The following is a 27554-nucleotide window of genomic DNA, read 5'->3' on the forward strand; positions in this document are numbered from 1 at the left end:
CTAGCAGACAATCAGAAGTGATCTAAGGCTGCAGTGGTCAAAGTAAACGGGCTGAATGAAGGAGGTGCTGGGCATGGCACATGTGGGCTCTTGGCATTGGGTTCTGGGCTCTGAGGGACCAGAGGGAGATATAATTCTCTGGAGGGTAAAGAAACTATCAGTCAACAGGCTCTGGAGTATGGCCGAGGAACCTGGGGTGTTCATCCTGCAGAGGACCTGGAGGGGAGGATGAATGGGGTGTCCGGGTATCTGCAGGGCTGTGGTGTGGAGGGCCAAGGAGCCAAGTTCTGTGTATCCTAAGGGGAGGTCTGGGACCAACGGGCGGTAACGGGGAAGGTGTTGTTATGGTCAGAGCTGACCCAAGAAGGGCTGGGGTGCTGTAGGAGGTGGGGAGCCCCCAGTCCCAGGGGGAGGGGGAGCATCCCGGTTCTCCTACAAACACCCACAAGGCGAAACCTCCCTGGAAGGTGTGGCTTGAGAAATGTGTGAACCAGAGTACTGAACTCTGGGAGGGGCTGTTCACAATAACACAAAACAGATTCAGAGTCACCCCTGTGATGCCGCTCTCCTTCCTTCCTCCTCCCCAAAGCTTTCTTGAGCAGCAGAGAAAGGGGTAGAGATGCAGCGACCGTCCAGGGCACACGGGGTCCCGACCCGCAGGCAGCCTGAGCCTAGGACTGCAGACCCATGGGCCGGGGCCTGCTGACAAGCGGGAGCACCTAGGGGACCTCTGACACCCCTTCCAGCCCCGGGGCGGGGGGAGTCTCTGGCTGCCGATGACATACGCACCTGGATTGTCGCTCTCCCTCATCTGCTTGGAGGGTGGCTCATCAGTGTCCCAGGGCGTGGACTGATTGATCGGTGTCTGCCCCCACCGGATGCTGGTCGTGAGTCCCTGGGACTGATTGTCCGCTTTGGAGATTCCAGGGGCCTGGGGAGAAGCAGAGCAGGAGGGTGAGCTCGGCCTGGCCAGAGCTGCTGCCTGGGGACCTACTCCCTGAGCGGTGCCACGTGGCCAGCGGGCCAGCGGCAGAGCCCGGGCAGGCCCGGGAATGGCAGAGCATCTGGGCTTAGTCCTTGTTAGGCTTCTGCTCCAGTCCCACCCCCGGGAGCACCCGCCCGGTGCCTCCCCGGCCACCTTCTGCAGCCGCTCAGTCCACCTGAACGATTGCGAAGGAAAGCTTTCTGTGCTGTGAGAAGTGAAGCTCCCGCGGCCCTCGGGTCATGACTTAATCACAGAGTCTACGGGCGTGAGCCGCAGACCCTTGTGTCTTAAGCCCAGGCTCAACGTTTACTGAAACACATAATGAGATGGCAAAATGCTTATAGTATAGTGTTAAATGAGAAAAGCAGGACATAAGAGGCCACAAAGAGAAGCTCACATATAAAATGGTATGTGTAGGAGAGAAAAAACCCAAAATGCTAGCAGGGGTGTTATCCTCGGTGGGAGGAATATGGGTAACTTCTATTCTCTTGTCTCTACTTGCCTGTATTGCCAGATTTTCTACTAGGGCCATTACCGTTATAATAAGAAAAAAAGAAGAACAAGAAGAAATCCTACAGCATGTTGGAGAGCCTGGGATCACTGGGATGTGGAGGGGTGGGGGGTGGGGTCTCCGCACAGGTGGTTTCAGGAAGTTTCTGCAGTTTCCAGGACTGCAGCCAGAGCCCCAGCCAGGTTTGGGCTCGGTTGCAGGGCAGAGACCCTCTCTACTGGGGACAGCCACAGACGGCCCAAGGGGCCTGAAGGGGCGTCTGCAGGCTTCTCCCAGGTGAGGACCGCGGTCTTTCTGACTTCTCACAGAAGCTGACCCGGTGAGCCAGCTGGGAGGGCGGTGCCCCCAGCGGGCCTCTGGGAGCAGCAGGGCTGGCTGGGCAGGGGCAGGTGGAGAGGAGGGAGGACAGCACTTATTGGGTCTGGGATGCATAACGCAGATGACAAACAGCCCGCATTACAGCGGCCAGGAGGAGCGGAGCCGGATCCCGTTAGGACCTGTGGGCTGCACGGAGCTAATTACATTAGGCTGCACTTTCTCTCTGGCCTGCTTTTCTGATGCTTCTCTTCTGTGAACAGAGCAGGAAACAAAGGGAAAGAGTGAATCTCTGGAGGAAAGAACAATTCAATGGACAAGCTTCCTTCTCATCGGGACAGATGGGAGCTTGGGGTTGGCTGTGGTGGTGGTGGTGGTGGTGGGCGCTGGGGAGGAGGCTGGGGATTTAGCCACACTCGCCAACAGTCCTGTGGAACTTAGGGAACAAAACTGTGGCTTTTCTAGCATTCTCTAGAGGGCTTTGCAGCGGGCCCCGTCTGTGGTCACCTCCGCATGCCCAGCTTCCCCTGCGTGCTCGTGGACTGGGAGGAGCAGAGGTCGCGTCCCATAACCAGAGGCTTGCGAAGGGGAAGGAGCCTGCGGGATGTCTCACTCAGGGACCTGCCTGGGGGTGAGGTTTGACGGATGATAGTCCAGCCTCCCTGGGCACCCTCTGCCAGGAGGGGGCGCTGCAACCCTTCTCTGCGGCCTCGGGGTTCCTGGAAGCCTCTCGGGCCAGAGACAGGTCTGGTTTGCAGGGTCCTCCTGCCCTTGCCATTCGTCCCCGCTGAGTCAGCCTGGTGTCTCCTGGGCCTGGTACTTTGGGGCAGGGTCGGGGAGGGCTCTGGGAGCTTGGCAGCTCTGGCCCTACGGCGGCCGGCGGAGGCCACCAGTCTAGGGGCTTGGGGTCTCTTCCTCCACGGTGAGTACCAGATTCTGAACTAGAAAACTCCAGGAGTTCCTGTTTTTGCTCTAAAACTGGGGAGTTTCTGAACTTGAAACATTGCACACTTTTTCAAGGGCTTAGTCCCTTGGCTCCAGAGCCCTCCTGGCGGGTCCTTCCGTTACATGTTTGTTGGTTAGCTGGGCTGTTCGGCAAGCGAGCACTGGGCCCCTGCTCCGCGCCGGGCCCTGCCCCGCGCACCGGGGACACGGCGACTGAGACTCAGCCCTGCTCCCAGCAGAGGTCTGGGATGCCTAGGCAAGTGAGCCTCCAGAAGGAAGCCGGGGGGCCCAGGGGTGAGCCCAGAAAGGCTGGGAGCACTGGGCCTGGCTACCACAGTCCTTCTGCTCGGCTGTGTCTTTCATGACTGTTACAAGCAAGTTCTTATGTACAAGAAAGCCGTTCTGCTGTGAGAAGGCAAACGGGGTCTTTCATTTTTTCCTTTAGGAAAGATAAATAAGGCCACTCAGTCTGCTCACACTAGCAACTCCTGAAGCAAGGAGCAAATCACAACTCAGAAATTTCTGCTTATTTTTTTTGAAACAACGAAATGAACATTCCTTTCTCCCCTCCCTCCAGAAGAAACTGGATGCGGTCGTGCATTCTGCCACGCGCCTGGGCACTCAGGTGGGTGAGGGATGTTGCAGCTGGTGATGGGAGTCGGCTCGACCTGACCGGAGCCCCTCCTCCCTCCCTCCCTCGAAGGGCTCCAGGCCCGAAGTAGAAGCCTCCCAAGTTCTGGAGGCTTCAGGGGCACCACGTACAGGTCCGTGGCTCCAGCTCCGAACTGAGCGCCCGCTAAGACTTTCTCCCTTGGTCCGGAGTCCCCAGAGGTCTCTGACCTCACCGAAGGCCCTCCAGGTCTCGCCCAGCCAGAGCAGGCCTCCCCAGTTCCACTTCTCCTTGCCAGGGGGATGCCAGCACAAGAATGCCACAGAAACCAACCCCGGGACCAGCCCAGGCTGGGAGAGGAGGAGACGAAGGCAGGGAAGGGGGAGGCTCCGCCGGCCCCTCCCATTGCATCACCCGGAATGTCCGTGAAGCCACCCGATGTCTGGCCTTGTGCAGCATTCCTGGCCATGCTTCTGCTCCCCCGTCCTGATGACACTGGGCAGAAAGAGGCAGATGAGGAGAGTCCTCCTTCTGCCTGGTGCTTCGGAGTGGCCCTCTCTGCCCATCGCTGGGCCGGCCAGGCTTCTCCCTGCTTCCCTTTAATGAGATGCTAATAGGATGCATCATTAACGCGGCAGCTTTTAAACCCCGAGCTCTTGTAAATTTTCAAAGGTCACATTTTTACGGCAGCTGACAGCATCCTGCTTCTTTCAGCGACAGAAGAACACTAAAGACCCCGATCCTTTACGGATGAAGCTTTCTGTGAGGCGGCGGCCGGGGCCTAGGCGCCCGCTGGTCTGGGGGTAGGAACCTCACCCCGTGACAAGCCTCACGGGGCCCCTGGCTTGGGCTGTACCAGCCCAGGTAAACATCGCCCACCTAGTGGTACTGGGGGGCCTGCTGTGCTTGGGGGGGGTCTGTGTGGGGCCAAAGGTGGTGCACAATGCAGAGGTGCCTGGCAGAGGGGGATTAGGGGGCACTTCTCCTCTGGGGATTCGCCCGTGAGGCTGCGACCGCCCAGAGGGGCTCATTTTGGCTAGTCTGTCCACTCCGAGGGAGCACATTTTTCTATTTTGCACCAAAGTGCCACGGAGGTCAGGAAGGTTTGAGACACGATGGGAGGGAGTCGCCTGGGGCGCTCCCGTGCCTGCTGGTTCTGGGACCGACGCACTGTGCATGCGGTGATCCCAGTCTCCTCACACTGCCTCTCAGGGCCTGTACGGACCCCGTCCTGGTGGGGCAGCTCCGTGACAACAGGGACCCGGTGTGGTCCTGGCCCTCTACAGGTACCCAGGGAGCGAACGAGCAGGCGGCGTCTCTGAGCTCCGGGGCTGGCCAGCGGTAGGGGCATTCCTCACTCCTAGTGCAATGCATGGGGTGTGTTCCAGAAGAGTGGACCGTGTCCACTGTGTGGATGTGGAGTAGCTCGGTGCCCGTGGGAGATGGCAGGCAATGAGTTCCCCTTACTGGGGAGATGAGGATCCAGACTGTGGGGGACTTGTGTGCGGGAGCCCCCAATGTCATCGCCCTGAATGCTGCCAGGGGCTGCTTGGAGGCCTGGCTCTGTCGGCCCCTCCCACGTGCCCGAGTGGGACGGAAGATGTGGGGTATTGAGTTTGACACCTGCCTCCGCGGGGCTGGGGGATGGCCGAGGAACCAGCGCTCAGCTTCTTCCACTGTTTGTCCAAGGAGGTCAGAAGAAGGTGACTCAAAGGAGCTTGGAAGTCAGGGACAGCATCCAGAAGGAATGGGGCTGGTGTTGGGCCACAAAGTCTAGGCAGGATTCACCAAGGGAGATGGATGCAGGCCGAAGTCACCACCAAGAACCTCACAGCAACAAGTGCGTTTCCCACCTACAGACATTTGACAGAGTCAGGCTCCAGAGTCCACTTTAGGGGTTCAAGTGGCCTCCTCTGGGAGGAGTAACAACAATGCCAGCGCATGTGTCTGTCTCCTGCTGATGCTGATAAACCTGCCTCCCCAGATCAGAACCTGTGAGCTTTGACCTTCTTGTCACTTGTGGGGACTGACAGGGCTGGCAGAGACTGCCTTCTGCTGGGCGTCGTGAACTTGGCTGGGCCCATCCTTCAGAGCAATGAGCCTCTTCTGCTCAGGGGACCCCAGAGTCCCCCGGCCCTCACCTCCGTTTAATGGGCGGACAAAGCTTCCCTGTTCACTGTGGGCCAGAAGCACTGCGGGACCCTGGGTCATAGTGGTAGTCAAGCTCGGCTCCTGCCCTCAAGCCATCTGCACCAGCAGGACGGGACAGGCCTGTCCAGGGACCAGGAGGATGACCCAGGCTGGGAGAGTGGCCGCAGGAATCAGACCCATGAGGCTATGACATTATGCCAGCTAAGGGCCAAGCCTTTCAAGAGGACTGCCAGGCAGTTCCTGGGCCCCTCAGCAACGCCGCTCAGAAGAATTCCACCAGGCAACTCTGGTCAGCAGCAGACGGTCCAGCCAAGACCTCTCAGAATTTGTGCACAAATCTGTGAGGTACTTGGAGATATTGTTTAAAGCCACTAGAAGAAAAAAGTCTACTGTGTATATTGCAGAATAGCAAAAGACCAAAAAAGTCATCTGCGTGCTGCTCTTGACATATGAATACGACAGTTCTATATGTATCCTTTGTGTTTCACAAAAGAAGCCTGCCGCTTAACTCTAGTGGGGACCAGGCATAAAGGCTTCAACTAAAGTGACAGCAGGGTCTCCCCAAGCACACCCCAGCTGGGGGGTGAGGTCTTGGGTGAAAACAGACAAGCCACAAGGAGGACAATAGCAGTGGGTAACCCAGAGCTGACCCCACTCTGAACTTGACCTGCAGCCTTGGTTTTTGCCTCACGATTTCCCATAATTTCCACCTAAATTGGAAAAGACAAGCATTGGCTCTGGGTTTTGAAGGCCCTTTCTGATGAAGGACTGCTTGCGGCCTGAGCCCCCCACTGGATGTTGGGCATCGCCTCTGACAGCTCGCACCTTGGCCACACCACCCCCCTCCCCCATCCTGAGGTGGGAGCCAGAGAACTTGCTCTGCCAGCTTCCCTTGAAGCTGGATTCCAGGCATGGGCCCTGCTGCTCAGACACACTTGGGGGAGGTTTTGGTTTGGAAGTTGGGCAATGTGGGGAAGCCAGCCCAGCTCGGAGCCTACGGTCTGCAGAGGTTGGTGGCAGAGACCCACGGATCTGGGAGCACGCCGATGGTGGAGGCACACTGACGGTAGAGGCCCTGGGGTCCCAGGAATAGCATCCGCTGTGAAAAGCTGTTGTTTCCTTTCCCTTTTTACTCTGGAAGGTTCTCAAGGCTCCTCTGAAAACAGCCAGAGTCGGTTCCCACCCAGCTCGCAGCAGAAGCAGATCTGCTCAGGGCCCTCTGATCACCAGGTCCTGGGCTTCCGCTGGGAATCTCATCACAGCTGTGGCTCGCACAGCGGGACAGCCACTCCCTTCAAAGAGCGGGGGTTTCTTCTCCTTCTCAGCATCCCTCCCCCTGCAAGGCATTGAGGTTCTTCACGGTGTCTAGCCCACCTTTGGGGGCGGGCAGAGACCGGTTTAAACTATTCAGACCCGTATACTGGGGGCTTGAGTGTTGGAACCTCCCCGGGGCTCTTGCACCACAAAGGCAAGACCCTGGGAAGGTGATTTTTACTTGAAGAATGGTATTCTAAGGTTGGCCATTCAGGTTTGGGGAGGAGCTATTTTGGTGTCTGGGTTTTTTAGATTATAATTGGTGTTTATGCCTAGGTTGTTGGCTTTCTAGGACCGGCAGGTTGTCAGTGAGAGCTCATATGCCAAGGTCACACAGTGGAGCACCGACCACCTCTAACGTAGGGGTTCTCCAACGTGAGTGCACGTGAGTATCTGGGTGTGTGTGTGTGTGTGTGTTAGGAATCCAGGTTTCTGAACCCACCCGGAACTTCCGATTCAGTAGGCCTGGGGCAGGGGGGGCCCCTGAGTCCACGTGGCGGTGTAACAGGCCGACCCGGGGAGGAAGGTAGTCTATGGACCTCACTCTGGGGAGCGGTGACGGTTTGGATGTTCAAGGTTGCAGGCGTGTGGGGAACCTAGCCGCGGAGGCTGCTGGCCAGATGCTAAATGGGACAGATTTCTGGGTCTTGCTCACGCGGCTCATGGGAGCCGGCTTCTTGGTGGCACCGTCTCCACGGACGCCTGGCCCCAGCCTTGGTTTCAAGGGGTCAGAAGGATGTTTTGTTAGATGCTAAAGCTAGAAATGTGCGGCCTCTGGGAAGAGCATATGACATTTATGGGTCTCTCGGTTCTCATTTCGTGATTGCCACCGAACTACAAACAAGAGAATCATCACAGCTAAATCCCCACGCGGGGCTCGGGGAGGCTCTCGGGAGCCCCTCCTGCTCTCATTAATGAGGCTGCCCTCTCTGGCCCCCTGGACCCAGGCCGGCGCCCTCGGCCTTCCCTTCAGAGCACCGCCATAATATGCTCCAGAGACCGCTGAAATTTCTAATAATACTAACCAATGATGTGTTAAATTGAGACACTTCTGGCTCGAATGCCGGAAACTGCATGATGGTTTAAAGGACCAGTGCTTACCTTTCTCTATCAATTTGCTGCTAAATTACTGCTTTCGGAGCAACTTACAGAAAAGTAATTCTTTATTTAAATTTTAATTTCAATCTTGTCATTTTAAATATATATTCAGATTCCAATCATATTACAGAATATGATGATGTCTCTGGGGGGCAGGTGTTCCTGCCGGCAACCTGGGTGGGGGGTAGGGCATGTGTTGGGGGAGGGGCAGGAGAGCCTCGTAAGGAGGGAGTGGCCCCTGGGGACAGCTCGGCGAGGGCAGCCCAAGTGCTGGCGTGGGAGATAGAGCTGGAGGCCAGTGCTCTGCTTCTAACCTGGCCTTGTGACCCCAGGCTTTGTTGCCAGCAACCATTGATCCCTTCTGGCGCCTTCTCTCTCATGGGGCACCCCAAGGGCCCAACAAGACCAGCCATAGACACACACCAGGCACAGATGGAACGGGCTGCCCGGACTGCCGCCATCTTTATGGCTCACATGTATTGGGCGCCATCTACACGCCAGGCACGGGCGCGACGTGATTTCCTTCCAGAGGAGTTCCATGATTTCACCTGTATTTTACGGATGACAGTAATTGGGCCTGGAGAAGTTTGATAATAGCTAGTGTAGGCCAGACTCGGGCCTCTTACCCATGTCTGTTCTACCCTTAGGCCCTCGGAAGTGATCTGGGGTGGCTGGAATGTTCCAGGCCATCGCCTCATAAAGAGTTCAGCCATGTCAAGGCTGCGCCCACCCACCCCGTTGGGGTAACACTGAGACACCCGCCCCTGGTGCTCTGAGCACCAGCCATGGCCTCCCCTCCCCACACTGTATCCAGCCCAACGGAGCCTCCTGCTCAGACCCTCACAGCACACTCTACTTCCCTCATGTCTCCTATTCCCTCAGGCCACACACCCTAAGCCATCGCGGATGTGTTTCCCCAAATGCTGCCAGTGTGGCCTTGACACTGTCTGGTGGGGCCTGTTCTTCTGTCTCAGAGCAGGGCCATATAGATACCTCCCCTCTCTAATGCGGACGGTGCCGCGGGGCCCACCTTCCAGTCCCTTCTGTCTCCAGCTCTCCCTCTCTCCCTCCCTCTCTCAGCAGCCCTTCCCCTGGGCTTTCCAACCCAAGGACTGAAAACTTGAGAACTTGTTGTCTGTCCACCTCACCTGCCACTCTAGCATCCATCTGCCTTCCTCGTCCACGCTGTGCCCTCCGTGGGATTCTGGACGTCCCCCCCTCCCCGACCTGTCCCCCGAACTCTGCCCAACCCTGCAATGTACTGTAGCCATCCTCTTCCTCTGGCTTCCTCCTTCCTCCTCCTTGAAACTCCCTTCCCTTCTGTTTCTGGAACGGTGCCCTTCCTGGTTTTCTACCCAGACGGCTTCTGGGGCGATCCCTGGCTTCCCCTCTCGTCAGTCCTGCGACGTGGCCCTGCCCCAGGGCTCATGCCAGGCCCCGTCTCTCCCTCTCTCTGGGCTGTTCAGGCCTTAACGTCTCCCATAATTATTTTTCTGAGAGGAAACATCTGCGAGGTAGCCCCTGCTTTCGATAGAACCCAGCTTCCTATAGTACTCTGGAAGTACATTTGCTTTTTCCTTTCCTCACATCAAAGTCTAGACCTTGGAGACGTTTCTGCTGAAAGTGCAGCTCGGATGGCTCCCCTTACCGACGTGAAGCAACCTTGGCTGGGGCTGGGTTCGGCACGGTGCTCTCTCGTGGGCCCTGTCTGGCTCCCCAGCCCCTTCCCTCCAGCCCCCTGCCCCCACGGACGGGCCTCGTGGACAAAAGACATGATAAATCTGGCAGAACCTTACAACTCAAAGCTTTTAACTTTCCTCTAACAACTTTCAACTGGAAACTTCTTAGTCCCATTTCCAAGTTACTTTTCATCCATTACAAAACCCACAAAATTTTCAAAGGGGCTTTGAAATAAGATCACCTAGAAAAAAAAAAAAGCCCATCACAAATGAAAGTCTTTGAAAAGAAAGAGGCCCTTTCCTGTGCTTCAGTTCCCTCTGATACCAGTTTCCCTTTCATTCTGCTGAAAGGTACAGGGCAGGCCTGGCCCTCAGCAGACGCCTGTGATGTAAGGGAGCGAGTGGCCCAGACGGACAGACGGGGCCGAGGAGGAGCGCGCGGGGCACCTGCTCACAGAGCTGGGATGGGCCTTTCATCGCCCCCCCCCCCCAGCCGTTGTTCCTTGTAACCCGCGTGGCCTGCTCAGAGGCCCAGCGGCCCAGCGCGTTCCCGCTCACCTTGGCCTTGGTGCCGAGGCAGCTCCCTCCCGCGCACAGCGACCCATCTTCATTCTTATCAGCGAAGTGGGCGGGAAGGGAGGCTTGGCCACAGCAGCCTCACCCTGGCCTTTGATGTGACATTTCCCAAATGCCGGCCCTGCAGGTAGTGATACTCCGGGACCACCCCTCCACCTCCTAGCCTCAGAGCCGGTGACACCCCCATCCTCCCCAGGGTCAGCTCCAGACTCACAGAGGCACAGCGGCAAGAGCTGTTTCGGTGCCTTTGTCCTTCTCGGATTTGAAATCCTCAGTGAATCTGGGGAGAAGATCCTCTGTGCCGGTGTGTGGCTGAGCTGGGAGCGGGTATGGCGATACCGTGCATCCCTGACTGAACGATGTGCTGGTCCGGCCTGGCCCTCAGAGGCCTGGACTCTGAGCACCCAATATTGATTCTGGACCAGGCTCTCAGGCCTCCTGGAGATGGTTCCCAGCCCCTCCAGGGGACACAGCGGGCTCTTTTGGGGGCCAGGGACTGGCCTGGCCACTTTGCCCCTTGAGGCCCTGCCAGGCCCTCCCTATCAAGGCATTTGGGGAGTAATCAAGCCTGTCTTGGGTGCAGGACTCGCCCCGGAGCCGGTAAGAACCCCAAAATGAGTTCTGGCTGGCTGTCTGCACCTCCCCCTGGGGGTTCTTTCTTCAACAAACACCTAACATTCCTTTTAAAACGCCTGTGGTCTACCCTTCCAGTCTCGGGCCTCGGCAGAGGATTCCTGACTTTCTTCACACAGACAAAGGCCCGCTGGGGAGAGGGGACAGTTCCGAGTTCTGAAGGCCTCTGCCGAGTGACTTACGCAGCCGACTCTCCGAGCATGAAGTTAACTGAGAGCTCGGCAAGGCGGTCCCGACACAGACATCTTTAGCGACCTCATTAGAGCCTTAACAAGAGAGGGGATTGTGGCAGGGTCGCCCCAAGGTCAGGCGGGACAATGAAACAAACAAGGCAGCACACATGTCCCCGTGAGGCAGCTCCTCAGACGGGATGGCACCGCTGAAGGAGCTGAAACCGTTTCACTGCTGGGACTTAAGACTCACTGATGCAAGTCAGCACCCGAGTTTGTGTCTCGGGACTGGAGCCTAGGTTCTGACGTGGTAGGGGACCGACCAGCTCTGCGGCGGAATATTCCAGAAGCATGCAGGGACTCCATGAACACCTTCCCAGCTCTCTGACCCTCTCTCTTTCTCTCTGCTTTCTGCTTGCTCAGGCTTTCTGCCACCATGACAACTGGCAGCCAGGCATGGCCCTGAGGGAGAGGAGTGCCCTCTGGCCACAGTCCAGCTCAGCTCCCTTGGTTCAGAACTGAGGTGGTTTGAGTGATTTTTTTTTTTTTTTTTTTTTTTTAAGGAGGTGGCATTGTTCAGTACCAGTCCGTCTCTTCACAGAGCTTGCTGGATTTCTGTCCCAGCTCACTGGAGGTCTAGGTGCGGGACAGAGAGTGCTCGTGAAGGGAATGGAAGTCCCAGGGAAGCAGCTTTCTTGGGGCAGGTTGAGTTTCTCTTCCTCAGCCTCAGGAGTGACAGTGGAGGAGGACCAGGGTCACAGGTGACCAGAGTAGCAGAAGGCCCCGGCCCTGCTCTGTAAGGGGCTCGCATGACCACGATTCTGTCTCCCAAACTGCTTGGACCGGACTCCGCACGGGGACGGCCGAGGGAACGCACACAGGGCTTGCCGCCTGTGGCTGTTCGCTGCGGATCCTTGGGTCAGGCCAAGGGGTCCCGGACCAGCCCCCCTCCGCCGATGCCTCAGCAGGGGCCCAGGCTGCCCCGTCCAGGCTGCCTTCCCCTCATCGCCGAGTGAGGCCTCCACCCTGCCCTGCCCTGCTCCCTGGCTACCGTAGCTTCGTCAGTTCATGCTGGTGCTCATTGGCTTCTGCTATATCATTCATTCATTCATTTACCCCACACTTACTGAGAAACTACCCCGTGCTAGAAGCACAGGGAGGAACAGTCTACGGCCTTGGAGAGCGCACTGGCTAATAGCTGGGGTAATTAAAATGGTAACAGCCAACATCTACTGAACCCTTAGGTGCGCCACTTTCTACCCTCAAGGCCAGGAGTAGTTTGAGGCCAAGGTCCGGCCGTCCGTCTGTTCTGTACTGACGCAACTCAGGATGCCATAACAAAATACCATTGGCTGCCTGATGTAACAACAGAACTTACTTCTTGTGCTTCCGGAGGCTGGAAGTCCAAGGTCGTGGTGTCAGCATGGCTGGGATCTAGTGAGAGCTCTCCTGGGTCTGCAGATGCCTGCCTTCTTGCTGAAAATTCTAGTCCCTCTTCTTATAAAGACACCGATCTCTTCATGGGAGCCCCACACTCATGACCTCATCTTAATTTAATTATCTCCCGAAATCCTCATCTCCAAATGCCATCACAATGAGGGTTAGGGATTCGACAGACAAAATCTGGGGAGACACGGTTCAGCTGATGGCTCCTGCAAAGCATGGACACAAGGACGGTTTGGAAGATGTTGACCGGCTGGACAGAAGCTCGGTCTGCGGGCCGTTTCCGGGCTGCACCTTGTCCACCAGACCCCGAGAGGTTGGGGGCTATTTAATAGAGGGACACCCACGGGCCTGACCAGCATACGGCGGGTCTGCCCATAAGCCTGAGCTCTAATTTTCTGACGGTTTGCTTTTTTCCTCTCACAACATAATCTCCATGATCTCTAGTCTTTCCTGAACGCTGTTGAAAGGCTTGTTGTATTTATCTCCGGAGAATCCGCCGTGCCCCTGTGCAATTTTCCATTGTCATGGTTCATTTTAATTTCCTCTAAGGCTGTTGGCCACTCTTGTGTTCAGAAATAGCTTGTTCCACTTAATAAAAGCGCTTAAATATGCAGACACGAGAAGTTTCCTTTGCTTGCTCCTAAATAACATAGGGCGTGGAGCAAGTTCGCGTTCCCTGCCTCATGCAGTGAGGCTGAGCGCACGCCTGGTGGCTTCCCGGGAAGGAGAGGCTTGGAATGAAAGGTGCAAGGGCAGAAACAGAATCCAAGAATTTCTAGGGGAAACCCAGCCAGCCCGGACTCCACACATTGCCATTGTCTGGCTGGCAGCACGCCGGCCTCCTGAAGCACCTCCCCCCTCCAGAATGATCAGGGCTCTGGGTTTGAGGCCTTCTCCCCCTCCAGCTTGCCCTATGACCTTGCACAAATCAGCCCCTCGGAGCCCCTGCTTCTTCACCTATAAAGCTTGCGTGGTCAACTGGCTTCTAAAGACGGATTTCAGTGAAGGGCAGACGTCCCCTGTTTCCAGGAGCTGGCACAGAAGCCGGGACAAAGGAAAGAGCACACGCATTCAAGAAAGGGCAGCTATTCGGACCTGAGGGGACCCAAGAATACAGGAAGGAAGCTGTGCCCAAGGCACTCTTTCTTCTGCATCATTTTGCTCTGGGCTCCTGGGGCCAGAGGATCCCCCACAGGCTGTGGATTATGGAGAAAGGACAAAGGAGAGGAAAGCAAGCCGAATCTGAATTCACACACCACACCTGTGGGAAGCCTGGTTGTTTGGCCACGAGACCAAAGCCAGGGCACCGCGGGCTCTGGCGGCAGTTACTCCAAATTGCAGGTCAAGGTCTTGGGGCTGTGTTGGGCTTGTAGCCCCAGAGAGCCAGGGGCAGCGTCGCAGGGCACCCTTCTTTGGCTTAACGAACAACGCTTAGGAACCGGGAGTCTTAGGATGAGAACAGGAAGGAGGAGGCGTGAGTCGCACAGACTTTAAATTCCTGATGGAAGGGCAGCTCAGGAAGCCAATTCCTACTCAGCAGGGTAGGGGCTCAGCAGGACGTGGAAGCCTCCTGGCCATACAGAGAAACCCCAAGCTTAGCTCTGGGGTTGGGAGGGCTGGCAGGGCTAGAAGTGCCATTCGCCCAGGAACTGCTGTTCCTGGGAATCCCCTCCGGGGCGGAGGACCCTTCACTCCTATAAATACCCCGAAATAAGCCTGTCCTCTCACTCGCCTACATCCAGGGTCAAGCTCTGACATCCCAGTTTACGCACACATGCGCGCGTGCGCGCACACACACACAAACACACACACACACATCTACTGACACGCATACCTTCTCCACGCCTGCACAAACCCTCACGGCCTCAACCTGTGCGGGCTTCGGGGGGACTCCAGACCCCACAGGGCAGGAGACGCTGGCAGATACCCTCTGCTTGCCCCCAAAATCTTTTCTTCTCCCACAGCTCTGCAACACGAGTCCCCTGTGGCCACTTCGAGCTTTCCTCCCAGACACTTTTTCCTAAATCAGCTTCCAATCTGACTCATTTCAGTTTTAAAACAAGAAAACATCAACAAACACGATGGAGGGAAACAGATGGTAACAATTACAGGAGGGAGAAAACAGAGCCATTCCCTCTAGAAGGGGCAGGCAAACATATTGTCCCCTGACAGTGCATTGCCCCCCAGCTACCACTGTGTGAACCTGGGGGCTGGGCTCCCCCAGACTGTCCCCACCTTGGGGCACAGGCCAGCCCTGGAGGGGCTGTGAAGGCCTCGGAGCACCACAGGGCAAGGCAACAGCCTGGTCTCCGGGGAGGCAAGTCTGGACATTCCAGCAGATTCCAGGCCACCTCACAGCCTCTGACGTCCTGTCTAAGGTCAGAGATGTAGGTGGGACGCTTCCTCCCCTGCTGTGACTATAGCAGCAGGTCTCCCCGGCCAGAGCCCTGAGGGTGGGACAGGATCTCTCACTTTGGTGGGGAGGGCCAGGCCGCCTGGTTCAAAGGCAAATCCTGCCACTTACAAGGTGGGTGGGCTGAGCCAAGCTAATGGACCTTTCTGTGCCACTGCTTCCTTACTCCTAATAGGGATAATTCTAGAACCTACACCACAGGAGTGTGAATGAATATGTGCAAAGTTCTGAGGACCAGGCCCAGCACACACGGATGTTGCATGTGCAAGCCCCACGCAGACAGCCTGCTTCTCGTCAAGGTCTGCCGAGTGGAGGGCATTGCAGGAAGGGGGAGCCATGCCCCGAAGGTAGGGCCCAGAGGACAAGCTCTGCTGTTGAAGCAGGTGCCTGAGGCCCTGGAGCATCGGATGGCCAAGGCCAGGGTCCTGAGCCGGAGTCTGCTGGGCTCTATTTCTCCAACCCGTGTGTTTTGAGCAGAACAAGGGCTCTGCCCTCTGGCAGATCAGACTGGTGGAGATGGGCAAGGAAGCAGGTGCATGCCAGGGAGATCAAGTGCTGTGACAGAGGGGGGCACCCACCCTTGCCCTGTGGATAATGGGCAGTTCTGGGCGCAGGGGGCATGATGCATTTGGGAGTCAGAACAGCAAGGCATCAAGAGTGAGGGGTTCGAGTGCCCCACGCAAGGGTTCAGTGTCTCTGAGCCTCAGTTTCCCCATCTGCCGGGTGAGAATTATAGTCCCCTCCATCCCAAGCCCCATGTGAAGAAGAGAAGCAAGGATGTGTATCAGTCATGCTTCGCCGACTTCCCAGCGCGTGAGGTGCTCACCACCGCAGGGGACCGCCGTGAACCCACCTTTGGGACGGGGCTTTCTCCCACAGGTCCTGTCTTAGCCACACTTACGCACGCAAGCTCTCACGCAGGGTAAACGTTTCCCCGCACACCCGCGGTCACACGGGTCGTCACACGCTGCTGTGGACTCAGTGTCTGCCCCCGGAATTCGTGCGTCGGAATATTGATCCCCACGTGGTGGTGGGGGGCCTCTGGGGGGGGGTACTGGATCTCAGAAGTGGAGCCCCCCGGAGGGATCGGCCCCCTCTCCGCTCTGCGGTGAGGAAACCGGATGGGTCATCTGGCTGCAGGCCGGAAGAGCCTCTCACCAGCCCCTCACCGTGTGGGCGTCCTGACCTCAGCCTTCCAGCCTCCCGGCTGGTGGCGGATCAATTTCTGCTGTCTAAAAGCAGGTCCCCTGGTCACGGCACTTTGTTCTGGCAGCCTGAGGTAGAAAATACACCCACCCTCCCACGTGCTCACATACAAGGAGACACCAGTTGGCACGCACTGTGGACGCCCCGTCTCCCCCTTGGCTTCCATCTGGTCCCCTCTCCCGCCCCCGGACTCTGCTGAGCCTCCAGCCCCGTGGGAGGTGCTGTGGCCGCGCCTGTTCCAGGGCCCTGGGTGAGGTGGGCCGCACTTAACCGCCGCAGAGCTGCCTCTCTGTGCTCCTTGTGGCGGGCCGTAGCAGGCGTGGGGGCTCCGGGATGAAGGCGAGGAGGGTATATCCTAGCCCTTCTTGCCCCTTCCTGGGGCCTGTTCCTTAAAAACGTGCATCAGGCCACTTCTCTGTTAAGCATCCCCAAAATAAAGAGGGGAGACTCTCTGCCACACGCTATTTCGGCAGCTTCTTTTTTTTTTTTTTTTTTTTAAGATTTTATTTATTTATTTGACAGAGAGAGAGAGATACCACAAGTAGGCAGAGAGGCAGGCAGAGAGAGGAGGAAGCAGGCTCCCTGCTGAGCAGGGAGCCCAATTCTGGCCTTGATCCCAGGACCCTGGGATCATGACCTGAGCCAAAGGCAGAGGCTTTAACCCACTGAGCCACCCAGGCGCGCCCCAGTCGCTTCTATTTTAAAACATATTCACACACCCTCCCTTGTTCTCCTGTGGGGCGGGGCGGCATTTTCAAATTCTTCTCGGTCTGTGCATTTCCTGACCTGGGGGAGGCTGTCCTGTTTGAACAGGGGTCGAGCCTGGTCCTCTCCTTCCGTTTGCTCTGGGCACCCACTGCTGTTCCTCCCTCGGCTCTCTGGGTAACCTGGACAAGACCCTTCCCTCACGCGCCCCTTTGAAAGTAGCAGAGGGTCTTGGCTGTCCCTTCATGTGTGTCTTAAGCTGCCGGGCTGTGTGCCATCTAAGACCTCCTGCTTGCTCTGTGAATGCTGGACCTGGCTTCCCACGCAGGTTTGCCCCCCGGGGGTTCTCATTGTACGCGGCACACAGCAGCTCAGTTTACACGTCCCTCTCTGCGGGTTTGGCCTTCCCTAAGTGTCAGTGTTTCTCAGGGTGCCATAATGTTCTCATGCCTTCCTCTCCTACACCTGCACGGGACCCTGCTTGCACTTCGGGACCTGATCATTGCCCAAATGCCAAATCTTCAGCACCTCTGATTCTAGACCTTACATGTTCAAATGCTGAGCAGATACCTCCATGGGGGTGCTTAGCCTGCACCGCCCCAGATCGGCTCCCTCCGCCGAATGTTGGGCTCCATAGTTGGTCCTAGCCCCCACAACAGAGCTCCCCTTCCCCAAAGCTCACTCTGTTGTATCCTTGAAGACTCTGCTCTGGCATCTCTTCCTGAGAAGCGTTCCCTGAACAGCTCCCTGTCCTGGCTGGGCCACAGGTGTCACCTCTGGGCCCCAACACCCCACGAGGATGGAGCCCTGTGTGTTCCTGTTTGCTCGTCTGTCCCCACCAGGTCATGAATTCCTTGAAGTCGAAGACTGTGCTTTACCTTCAGGAAAGGGTCCAGGACATAGCAGGTGCTCAGTAAAGGTTTAAGTGGGTGAATGGAAACCTGGCCATGCCACTCCTGTATCAAGCCTCAGGGGCTCCACGCTGTCTTCAGGGCAAAGCATGAGTCCTGCCACACAGCCTGTGAATAACCCCCAGGACCAGACCCCAGTCTGGTCTCCAGTTGCATACCACACCACACTCCTCACATGCTTCGGAACCTTCTCTCTCCACCCCCACCCATTCTTTCCTTGTTGCTCAGCCTCTGTATTTCCAGTCCTCACTGGAGTGTTCTGTCACCACCTCTTTACTTGCCTAACTGGAACTTAAACTTCAGCATGGGTATTACTTCCTCCAGGAAGCCTTCCCTGAGCAATCCCTATGCCCAAGTCTGGGCTCTATCTTCCTCCTCTGGGTTGTGATAGGGCTCAGGGCTGATCTTGATCTTGGGATTCCTCACAGAGTGTTGTCTCTTTCCTCTTCCCAGCTGTAAGTTCCTTGAGGGCCTGGGCTGGGACATAATTGGCATACTAAGTGTTTGTTGAATGAATGTGTGAGAGTACAAATGAAATGGTTACTTCATGTGATTTCTATTTTTTTTTCCCATAGTTGAAATGCTCTGGTGGGCCACAGATTCATTTTTTTCACCATTTTCATGGACAGGGTGATGTTATTGCCAAGGCTCTAAAGTCATGTGTCAGCTTGTGGGTATTGATAAATCCAGTGAAAAGGGCTGATGATCTCAATGGGGGAGATGATAACAAAATTTTATTGAGCATTAACTTTATTAAGTCTGAGATAAACTTTTTACTATCTAGTCTAATCTACTCCCCATAACTAGGTTTACTGGGTAAGGCTCAGAGAGGTTACTTAACTCTCTCAAGGCTGCACAGCTAAGAAAGTGGAGCTGGGATATGAAAACCTATTTACTTAGCTGCTGAGCTGCAAAGCCTAGGATTATTTTAATTCTGGGTAATGGTGCCTGGGTGAGCTATCTAATCTGTACCAGCTGGGGCCCCCACCCCACATGAACCCCACAAAGGAACCCCCAGCCATGCCTGGCCACTGGGTGTAGATGGCAGGTGATACCCAGTTCCTGGGGTAAGACTCTCAGCTCCTCTCAGTTCAGGCTCAGGTCTCTGCCCTGTGTCCCCTCCCTGCCCCTCCTGCCAGCCCCAGCACCCCACTGCCTGGGAAGAAACAGAGGCTGTGCAGGTAAAAAGGACTCAGGACCTCTCCATGGCTAAGGTCCACCTTGGGAGACGCAGTTAGTGGGCAGCTGCAGGGCAGCTGCAGGGTTTTCTGGTTTTTTTATCGAAGCACGTCTGAGGGTGTGGGAGGGACTCCTCCAGGGATCTGGGTCACAATCACAGTGAAAGGGCATCTCCAGAACTCCAATGATGCTAGGTTTTACTTTTAGGAGCTCAGCAGGACCTTGTGGGGTAGGTCCAGGCCAAGCTGGGAGAGGGGATGTGGAGCCGGGCCCGAGTCCTTTGCTTTTCCAATGGCCATTCTGAGTGGGAGGAGCCAGGAGGTGCCGGGTGAGATAGGCAGGTGGGAGAAGCTGGGGCTAGGTCCATTTCCCTGTCCCTCAAGTCATCCTCTCCTCATTTCCATTCACAACCTCTGATTTTCTCAGCAGAGAGGTACGACTGGAGAGCTTTCTAGAGCCGCTGGCCATATTTTGAACAATCTGGAGATTCAGTGACCCTCTTCTCTCATAGAAAACATAGCTGATTTGCTCAGGTCATGGATTCAGGAACGACTGTAATATTTCAGTCCCTGACTTACTAATGCCTCCTTATTTTCAGGGTTCACCAGAGAAGCAGAACCTATGGGAGATATATATGAAGAGGTTTATTATAAGGAATTGGCTCATGTGATTATGCAAGCTGGGAAGCCCCAGGATCTGCAGTTGGCAAGCTGGAGACCCAGGAGAACCAGTGGTGTAAGAGCTAGCCCAAAAGCTGGCAGGCTGGAGGCCCAAGAAGAGCCAATGTTTCGGTCTGAAGGCAGGAAAAAAATCAATGTTCCAGCTCAAGCTGTCAGGCAGAAGGAATTCCTTCTCATTCGTGAGAGGGTTAGCCTTTCTGTTCTATTTAGACCTTCCACTGATTATACAAGGCCCACCCACATGAGGGAGAGCAATCTGCTTTGCTCATTCTGCTGATTCAGATGTTATTCTCAGCCAGAAACACACCCTCACAGACACATGCAGAATAATATTTGGCCAAATACCTCGGCCTCCCTTGATCCAGTCCAGTGGACACATAAAATTAACCATTACACTATCTATTACAACTTTCACCATTATATCACCTCTTGTTGCAATTTTTGTATGAATCTGTGCTCTGGGTAGGGAGAGTCCAGGCAGGGGGAGAAAAAATAGCCAAAACAATAAGAATACTAAGCAGGGCTTGAGAATTCCTTCCACAATTACAGAGCTTTTCCTCTGGCTCTGCCTTGCTGGTAAATACTGCCCACTCCCAGGAGAGGCAGGGTCTGCCTCTCCTCCAGCCCCGCCCCCAGCAAATCAAATAAATAAGCTGCTTCCCAGCCACATCTGCTCCCACATCTCAGCATATGCTCTGTCTCGCCTGCTTCTTAACTGTTCAAACTATAATGGGCAGTGTCTTCTGTGCTTCCAACACCCTTGGGTACTTCTCTGGGCCCGGCCTTCCCAAGCTGCTATTTCGTGCATTACCCACAACATCAAAAATGTTCCACTGGTGGTTTCAAGATTCCTAAAAAATAGATTCAAAACATCCTTAATACTCTCTGAAGAAGCCATATATCACAGAAAAAGCTGTAACCTTTAGTACTGCTGATATTATCCAGACTGAGGGCTGATTAGCAAGGTAACTGCAGCCAATTTGGATGCTGCGAGGCAGGAGCGGCCCCGGTAGCCTGCCTACCCGCTGTTTACCCTCCCAAGAAAGGAAGCTGCCCATTTTCCCAGTGTTTGCCTAATGCCCTTTTATATAACCTGGAAAATCACAGTACTCGAAGGCGGTAGTTTCCAAAAAACAGCCATCCCCTGTTAACACATCATCCCTGAAAATAACGCTGACCATTTCTACAGCAATGACAAGTCCTCGCTGGAAGACCTTTACCTTCCTTTTCTCCCCGTCCCAGAGCCGGGAGCACAGAGCTCCGGCTCAGCCTTGCCAAGGCCGCCAGACGGAGGGAAAGCTCAACGAAGTGTTACATACGCGAGCTTCACAGTGCCCCAAAGCCAGCAAGGAACTCCCTGCCCCCAAAGGAGGGGGGACACGTGTGGCCTGTCCAGGCCTCCCCGTCCGGTGACTCCCGCAAGGGTCTGTGACGTGCGCCCCTGCCGTGCCCGAGGAGGACCCAGCCAGGAAATCAGATACTTGGATTTGCCAGGTTGTTTACCCTCGTTTCTTTCTGAAGGTGAATGTTATGGGCAATCAAAGCAAGCTGAGAGGAGAAGACAGAGAGGCAGAAGGATGGAAATCTTTAAACCAGGAAAAGGTTTCGTTTACCTTTGGTAAATAAAAGTGTGTTCATATTTTCACAAAGATATTTCTATTTCGCCAGTTTGCTATTCAAGCGGGGCTGGGCAAACACGCTGGGATAGGGTCACAGCTCTGGTCCAGAGAGAAATGGAAAGCAGAGGTCCAAGGTAGGCATCCCCTGTGGTCATCTCTTAGCTTCCGCCTATAGCCGATGCCCAGGGAGGCTCTCCTGTCCTCTGCCTACCATGGTCTGAGGGGGGGATCCTGTCACGATCCACCCCGGGAAGAGTGCCAGAGGCCCCCTGGGCTCAGTGCGAACCACAGCATCTCCCTCTCACAGCCTCCGTGTCCTTGGACAGGCCGCCAGCCTTCTCCCAACCTGTTTCCTCTTTCTCTGGGGGGTGGTGTCTGTCTCACAGCCCATGGGGTGGCAGGGGTGAGGGATGTGGAACCCTCAGCCGGGGCCCGCCACAGACAGGGTCCCTCCAACCCGAGAGCTTGTATTATTCTCATTATTCTAGAAAATGTCTTTGAGAATTGTTGGCTTGGTGATTGAAACTGTGTTTCTTTTTAATAAAATCTCGATTTGAAAAAGGCCTGGAGGCACCTCTGTTTTCTTTATTCAGCAGGGCAGGGAGTGTGGGAAGGACAACATTTAGACACCCAGCAAATGCCTCACTCTGACCTGCCACACTCTGTTCTCTCCATCTTTCCCTCTTCCTCCCAGCTGAAGAAAGGTTAGACTAGGTAAAGGGAGAGCTCTGAGGTTCCCACCAGAATAAGGTGCACGCAGGCTGGCTGGGAACTCCCCAGAGGGCTCCAGGGAAGAAGGGAAGCTGGTGAGAAAAGAAGGCCAGCTGCTCCCTGGGGTTACCTGGGGCAGAGGGCCAGCAGGGGCTCAGGGAATAAGCTCGGGGCGTGCTGCCCCCAGGGATGCAGGGCTGGAGCAGGCCTGGCTCAGCAGATGGGGCAGAGGTGTCCCCACTCCCCGCTGGGACCCACAGGCCCAGCGACCTCCTTCTCATCTGAGCCTGAGGGGATCGGCCTTGGGATCCCTCACCTGGAGGAATCAAGGCCTGGAAGGCCAGGGGCCCCAGGGAGCCTGGTTCCCAAAGGCGAAGCAGAGGTGGGTCCTATAGGCCCAGGATCTAGGGCAAGAATGTTTGCAGACAGCGGACGGGAATGAGCAGAGGCTTATGCTGAATGAGGGACGAAGACATTGTTTTGCTAAAGGCCAGTGCAGCTGAACCAGATTGATGCGGCCACTTCATTTTAATCCCAAACCCTCAGCGCCAGCCACATCCACACAGTGACCCCCAAAAGGTGCCTAATCATTTGGCTGCAAATGGGGAGCGTGCCGGTGCCTGTGGTCTGAAGCCACCATGACCGGAAGAATGGGTTTTCTCCGAGGAGCTGGGGCATGGGGGCGGGAAGCCCACGTGAGGGGCCGCGTCAGCAACGTTCCTCCCCACCCGCTGCCCTGGTCCGGGTGCTCAGCAGGGTCCGGGCACTGGATGAAGCCCGGTTCTGCAGAGCCTGGGACCTCCTCCCTGGCACGATGCCCCCTGGAACAAGGCAACTCACAGAGCAGAATGCGGGACAGAGAGGCCGCTGGGCACTTGGCCTTGGGCCACGAGCATGGCCTTGTCGGGGGTGTGCTGACCTCAGTGAGCTCTGCAAGCTCCTCATGGGCTCCGAAATCAAAGGCAGAGCTGGGGGAAGGGGTGAGGATCTTCTCTAAGCAACCGCCACTAGGATGAAAGCATTCTTAGTGGCAAACACGAAGGACTGAGAAAAAGACTTTGACTTACCTGCTAATTTTATTGAGGCCTAACAGGATTTTAAGCCAGGCTAGACTTTGAATAAAGCCACACAGTGCTAGAGGTGTTGCCAAGCCCACAGGTACAGAAGGGACAGGAAGAATGCTCTGTGCTGACAGTGGTGTCTAGGCACCAGGTAACCCCCTCTGGCAGTTGGGTCTCATCGTTCTAGGGTGTGGAGAAAGGAACATAGCCTGGGGCTCAGAAGACCTGGCTGTGGCTCCTGCTGCTTCCCCGAGGGACTCTGGGTGATCTTAAGTCTTGGTCTTTCCAGTTCTAAAATGGGATAACGACACCAGCCTCATTCAGTCATTTAGTCACCGAATACTTGAGGTCTGCCACATGCCAGCACTGTTCTAGGGACCTGGAAGACGGGAATGCAAAACAAACCAACCCCGGCAAGGACCCGATCCCACCGTCACGGGTCTAGTGGGGTTGAGGGAACAAAACAGAACAAGTGATTTCAGGCACAGTGAGTTGTTGGGTAGTGATGGGCACTCTGAAGAAGTGTGAGGCAGGGTGGGGGTTTCCGAGTAATGGGGGCCTTGCCCGACGTGCTGTTTCATCCCTCCAGGTCCACTCCCGGCTTCTGTGCTCTGCTCTGAGCCCTGGAAGGTGACTCCTGAGGACTGCATCCATGGTCTCCCTTACCATCTGGCTCCAGGCTAGTCTGGCCAATGGGAACGTGCAAAGGAGATGATGGGGTGGGTATTTACTTTGACTCCCTCCTCTGGGCTAAGGTTGGTGGTAGCATCATTCCAGCAAGGAGGGCCACACTCCCAAGCATGGGTCTCTCCAAAACTACAGCTCTCCTTCTGCGTTCTGATACACCCCCATCCCCACCCCACCTCTTCAGGCCTAAAGTCCGGTCTTCCTCCTGTCGCTTGCCCTGCGGTACTTCACCACCCCTAACCAGAAGCACTTGGGGGTAAGCAGACCCTTCATTAAGCAGTCTCCAGTTGCCCCCTTGGAGTGTGTGATCTGTTTCTTGCCAAGACTCTGCCAGTGCCAGGATGGGACTTCAGACCAAGTGGTCCAGTGAGTCCTTCCTGATGAGCACCGAGGTCAGAGGCTTGAGCGCTGAGCCTTCATCTGCAGACGCCTGGACTCAGGACAGTGTTCAAGTGGTGGATATGTCCTCAGCATGTGAGAAGGACAGTAAAGAAATTGGGGAGGCTGAGGCACTGTTAGAGAGACGGTGGCCTGGACAAGATGGCGGCCTGGACAAGATGGCGGCAGGGGAGGCAGTGTGAAGAAGTTGGATTTCAGATCTGCACTGAAGGGAGAACCCATTGGATTTCCTGGGATAGGAGAGCCAACAATGACTATGGTTTCCAGCTTGAGCATCAGGGAGGAGGGTTCTCATGAGGCACAGATGGAGGAAGGTCAGTGAACACATCATAAACTATAAAATGCTGGTCAGTGCTAAGGGGTTAAGATGAAGGTGTTCATCCCACGTTCATGCAGCTAGAATCTCACCTAACCTCAGAATCCTGAACAGTATTCTTCTCTTCCTCTGTGGGACATGGGAATAGAAGCCTCCAGAGCTTCACACTGATTAGAAAGGTAAGACTGATATGCAGCAAGCACAGAGGTCAGCAGGAGGCCTTGAGTGACAGATGAGAAACTGAGCAGTGTGGGCCACACAACCCCCAGGGAGGGGAGCTCTGGGCCTGGAGAGCTGGAAGGAGGAAGCAGAGGGAGGCTCTCCTCTGCCTTCCCTAGACGGGAAGCTGGAGCTGCTCTTGGTATGACCAGGGTGAGGACAAGACCTGCAGAGGAGGATGGGGCTGGGCACTGAAGTCTGCCCTGGGAAAGGCTATAGAACCACCAGGAGCAGAAGGTGGTATTATCTCAGGGCAACTGGAAGAGCCTGTGGGAAGCTCTGAGAGTCCCACCTTGTTCTTGGGGCCCAGAAATAAGTACAGGGTAGGAGGAAGAGCCTCAACCCCTGGAGGTGGCTGCCTTGGAAGGTGGCCACTAGCAGAACCTGGTGACAATTCAGATAGAGGGTAACGTGAGCATCTGTGAGGAGGCTAAGTTTATAAAAGAGCAACAGACCCAGAGAGAGAGTTTTTCTCCTCTGTCCAATGGGAGTAATAATAATACCTACCTCCAGGCTTGTGAGGATCAGATAAAGGACTGGAGGAGGACTGTGTGTGCTGCAGAGCCACAGGACATTTTCTGTGAATACCAGGTTCGCTGGCTTCCCTGAAATCTTGGCCAAATGGGACACCAGGCAGGGGCTGACCTTTGGAAGGCGTGCAATTCCAGAGCCGATGGGGGCCTGGAGGGCTCATTGGACATGGACGGAAGTGACCCGATGTCTTGGGTAGAATTTTGGTGGAGTCTTGTTTTGTGAAAGCAATGCTGGCCTGGTCTGGAGGGAACCACAGGCACAAATTCCCATCAGCCACACCCAGGGCATGGGTGCCACTCCTCTGTGGGAACTGTACAGCCCACGTCCTCCCCTGTGGTGTGCTGCTTTAGCTACGTGGGCCCCTTGCTGTTTCCCGAACAGGCCACACATGCAGTCTCCTGCCCAAGCCTACTATGCCCTTCCCTCAGGCATCTGTGCCACCCACTCTTATCTCCTTGGGGTCTCTGCTCAGATGCCACTTCAGTGAGGTCTGTCCTGACCCTGTTATTTAAAATTGCTCATCCAACACTCCTTATTTATTTTTCTCTGTTGAACTCATAAATATTATGTGTGTGATTCAAGAGAATGTGTATTCTCTAGTTTTTGTGTACAGTATTAGATACCTGTTCATTAAGTCACAATTATTAATTGCATCAAGTCTTCCATACCCTTACTTTTTTGGGGGTGGGGGTCCTGCTTGTTGTAGTGATTATTTAGAGAGTGTGTTAAAAACCTCCCACTTGAAAAAAAAATGTTCCATTGTGGTTGTGGATTTTGTTTTTTGTTTTTCCTTGTAGTTCTATCATTTTGGCCTTATGTATTTAGAGGTTCTGTTCTTAGGTGCATACAGTTATTGTATCTTCCTGGTGAACTAAGGGTTTATTTTTAAATTATGTCCTCTGGTATTGCTTTTTGTCTTAAAGTCTACTTAGTCTAGTAATGACATAGCTATACCTGCTCCTTGCATCTTTTCTTTTTCTGTCTTTTAACTTTTAATCTTTCTCCATATTTTACCTTTTAATGTGTTTTTTTATAAAAAACATATAGTAAGAATTCTCAGATTCAATTTGAAATGCTTAGTCTTTTAGTTGGAGCATTCCATTTGATGTATTTATGTTTAAATTTATCATTTTATGAAATGCTTTCTATTGGTTTCACTTGTTCTACATTCTCCCTCTTTTCCCTTCGCTTTCTTTTGGATTAAGTGTTTTGTGTTATTTCGTTGTAATATCGAGTTATTATCTGCATCGTTGACTTATTGAAGTCTAATATCGATTGATATTTATACTTTCTTCCTTGTCAATTCAAGAGCCTTAAAATAATTTAGCTCCATTCCCAACCCCCACCAATTTTGCATCTGTTCAATTTCCCTCTATGTGTTAAGGTCCATATGAGAGTATTTTTTATTGTTTTATAAGCCAATATTCATTTAGATATACATTTTTTACCTTTTTTTTTTTTTAAGATTTTATGTGACAGAGATCACAAGTAGGCAGAGAGGCAGGCAGAGAGAGGAGGAAGCAGGCTCCTGCTGAGCAGAGAGCCCGATGTGGGGCTCGATCCCAGGACCCTGGGATCACAACCTGAGCCGAAGGCAGAGGCTTTAACCCACTGAGCCACCCAGGCGCCCCTTTACCTTTTTTTCCTTCTTTTTGTTACTAACTGAAACTGTTGGGGACCGCCTCTGGCCAGGAAAGTCCCCGCCATTACAAGATGGCGCTTGGCTCACTGCCAGCAAAATACGCTGCAAGTAAACAAGGAACGTTCTGGTGAAGCCCGCCTAAAGGAGGACATAGTCATTGGCTGTTTCAAATTTAATCAGCATAGTAACAGGACTCTCATTGGCTCTCCCCATTGCTTGGCCCCTTATTGGTCACCCTGCCGCATATAAGCTAAGGAAGTTGACGAAATAAACGGGATGAAGCATTAACACCATACCAGGCTGATTGTCATTCTTGTGGGCCAAGGGCGACATGAAACTCCAACTTTTAATCTTGAATTGATTTTCTTCTGCTTGAAGAAGAAATATATGCTTTGATATATTCTGTAGTGTGCATTTTCTGGGGACAAATTATTTCAGCTTTTGTTTTTCTGGACATTTAAAAAAAACCCTCACCTTTGTTCTTGAAGGATATTTTTACTGGGTATAACATTCTAAGCTGACAGTTCTTTTTCAGCACTTTAAAGATATCATTCCATTGTCCTCTGACTTCCAAAGTTACATGTTTAATTATGTATCTTGAAAGGAATCCTTTTTTTGCCTGCTTTTTAGAATATTTTTTGTCTTTTGTTTTCTGCAGTTTTACTACAAGTGCTTCAGTGGACTTATTTTTCTTTCTCCTGTTTTGAGTTTGTAGTGATTCTTGTATCTGTGACAATGTCCTTTCAATGGTTTGGGGATGTTCTCAGCCATTATCTCTTTTTTATTTTATTTTTTATTCTTTAAAATTTTAACTCCTATATAGTTACCATACAGTGTTA

The 27554-nt window shown here is 54.3% G+C and overlaps 1 protein-coding gene across 2 annotated transcripts in view; it reads right to left on the reverse strand.

The window, feature by feature from the left end:
* KLHL29 (kelch like family member 29) overlaps window positions 1–27554 on the reverse strand; it is a 296443-nt gene that overhangs the window by 59894 nt on the left and 208995 nt on the right. For both annotated transcript variants that reach the window (XM_044262004.1, XM_044262003.1), the window contains one exon: window positions 790–931. In XM_044262004.1, coding sequence (XP_044117939.1) covers window positions 790–931 — 142 coding nt within the window. The remainder of the gene's footprint in view (window positions 1–789; window positions 932–27554) is intronic.

This window comes from Neovison vison, chromosome 8 (genome assembly GCF_020171115.1).
Source record: "Neovison vison isolate M4711 chromosome 8, ASM_NN_V1, whole genome shotgun sequence".
In the NCBI taxonomy this organism is placed as follows: domain Eukaryota; kingdom Metazoa; phylum Chordata; class Mammalia; order Carnivora; family Mustelidae; genus Neogale; species Neogale vison.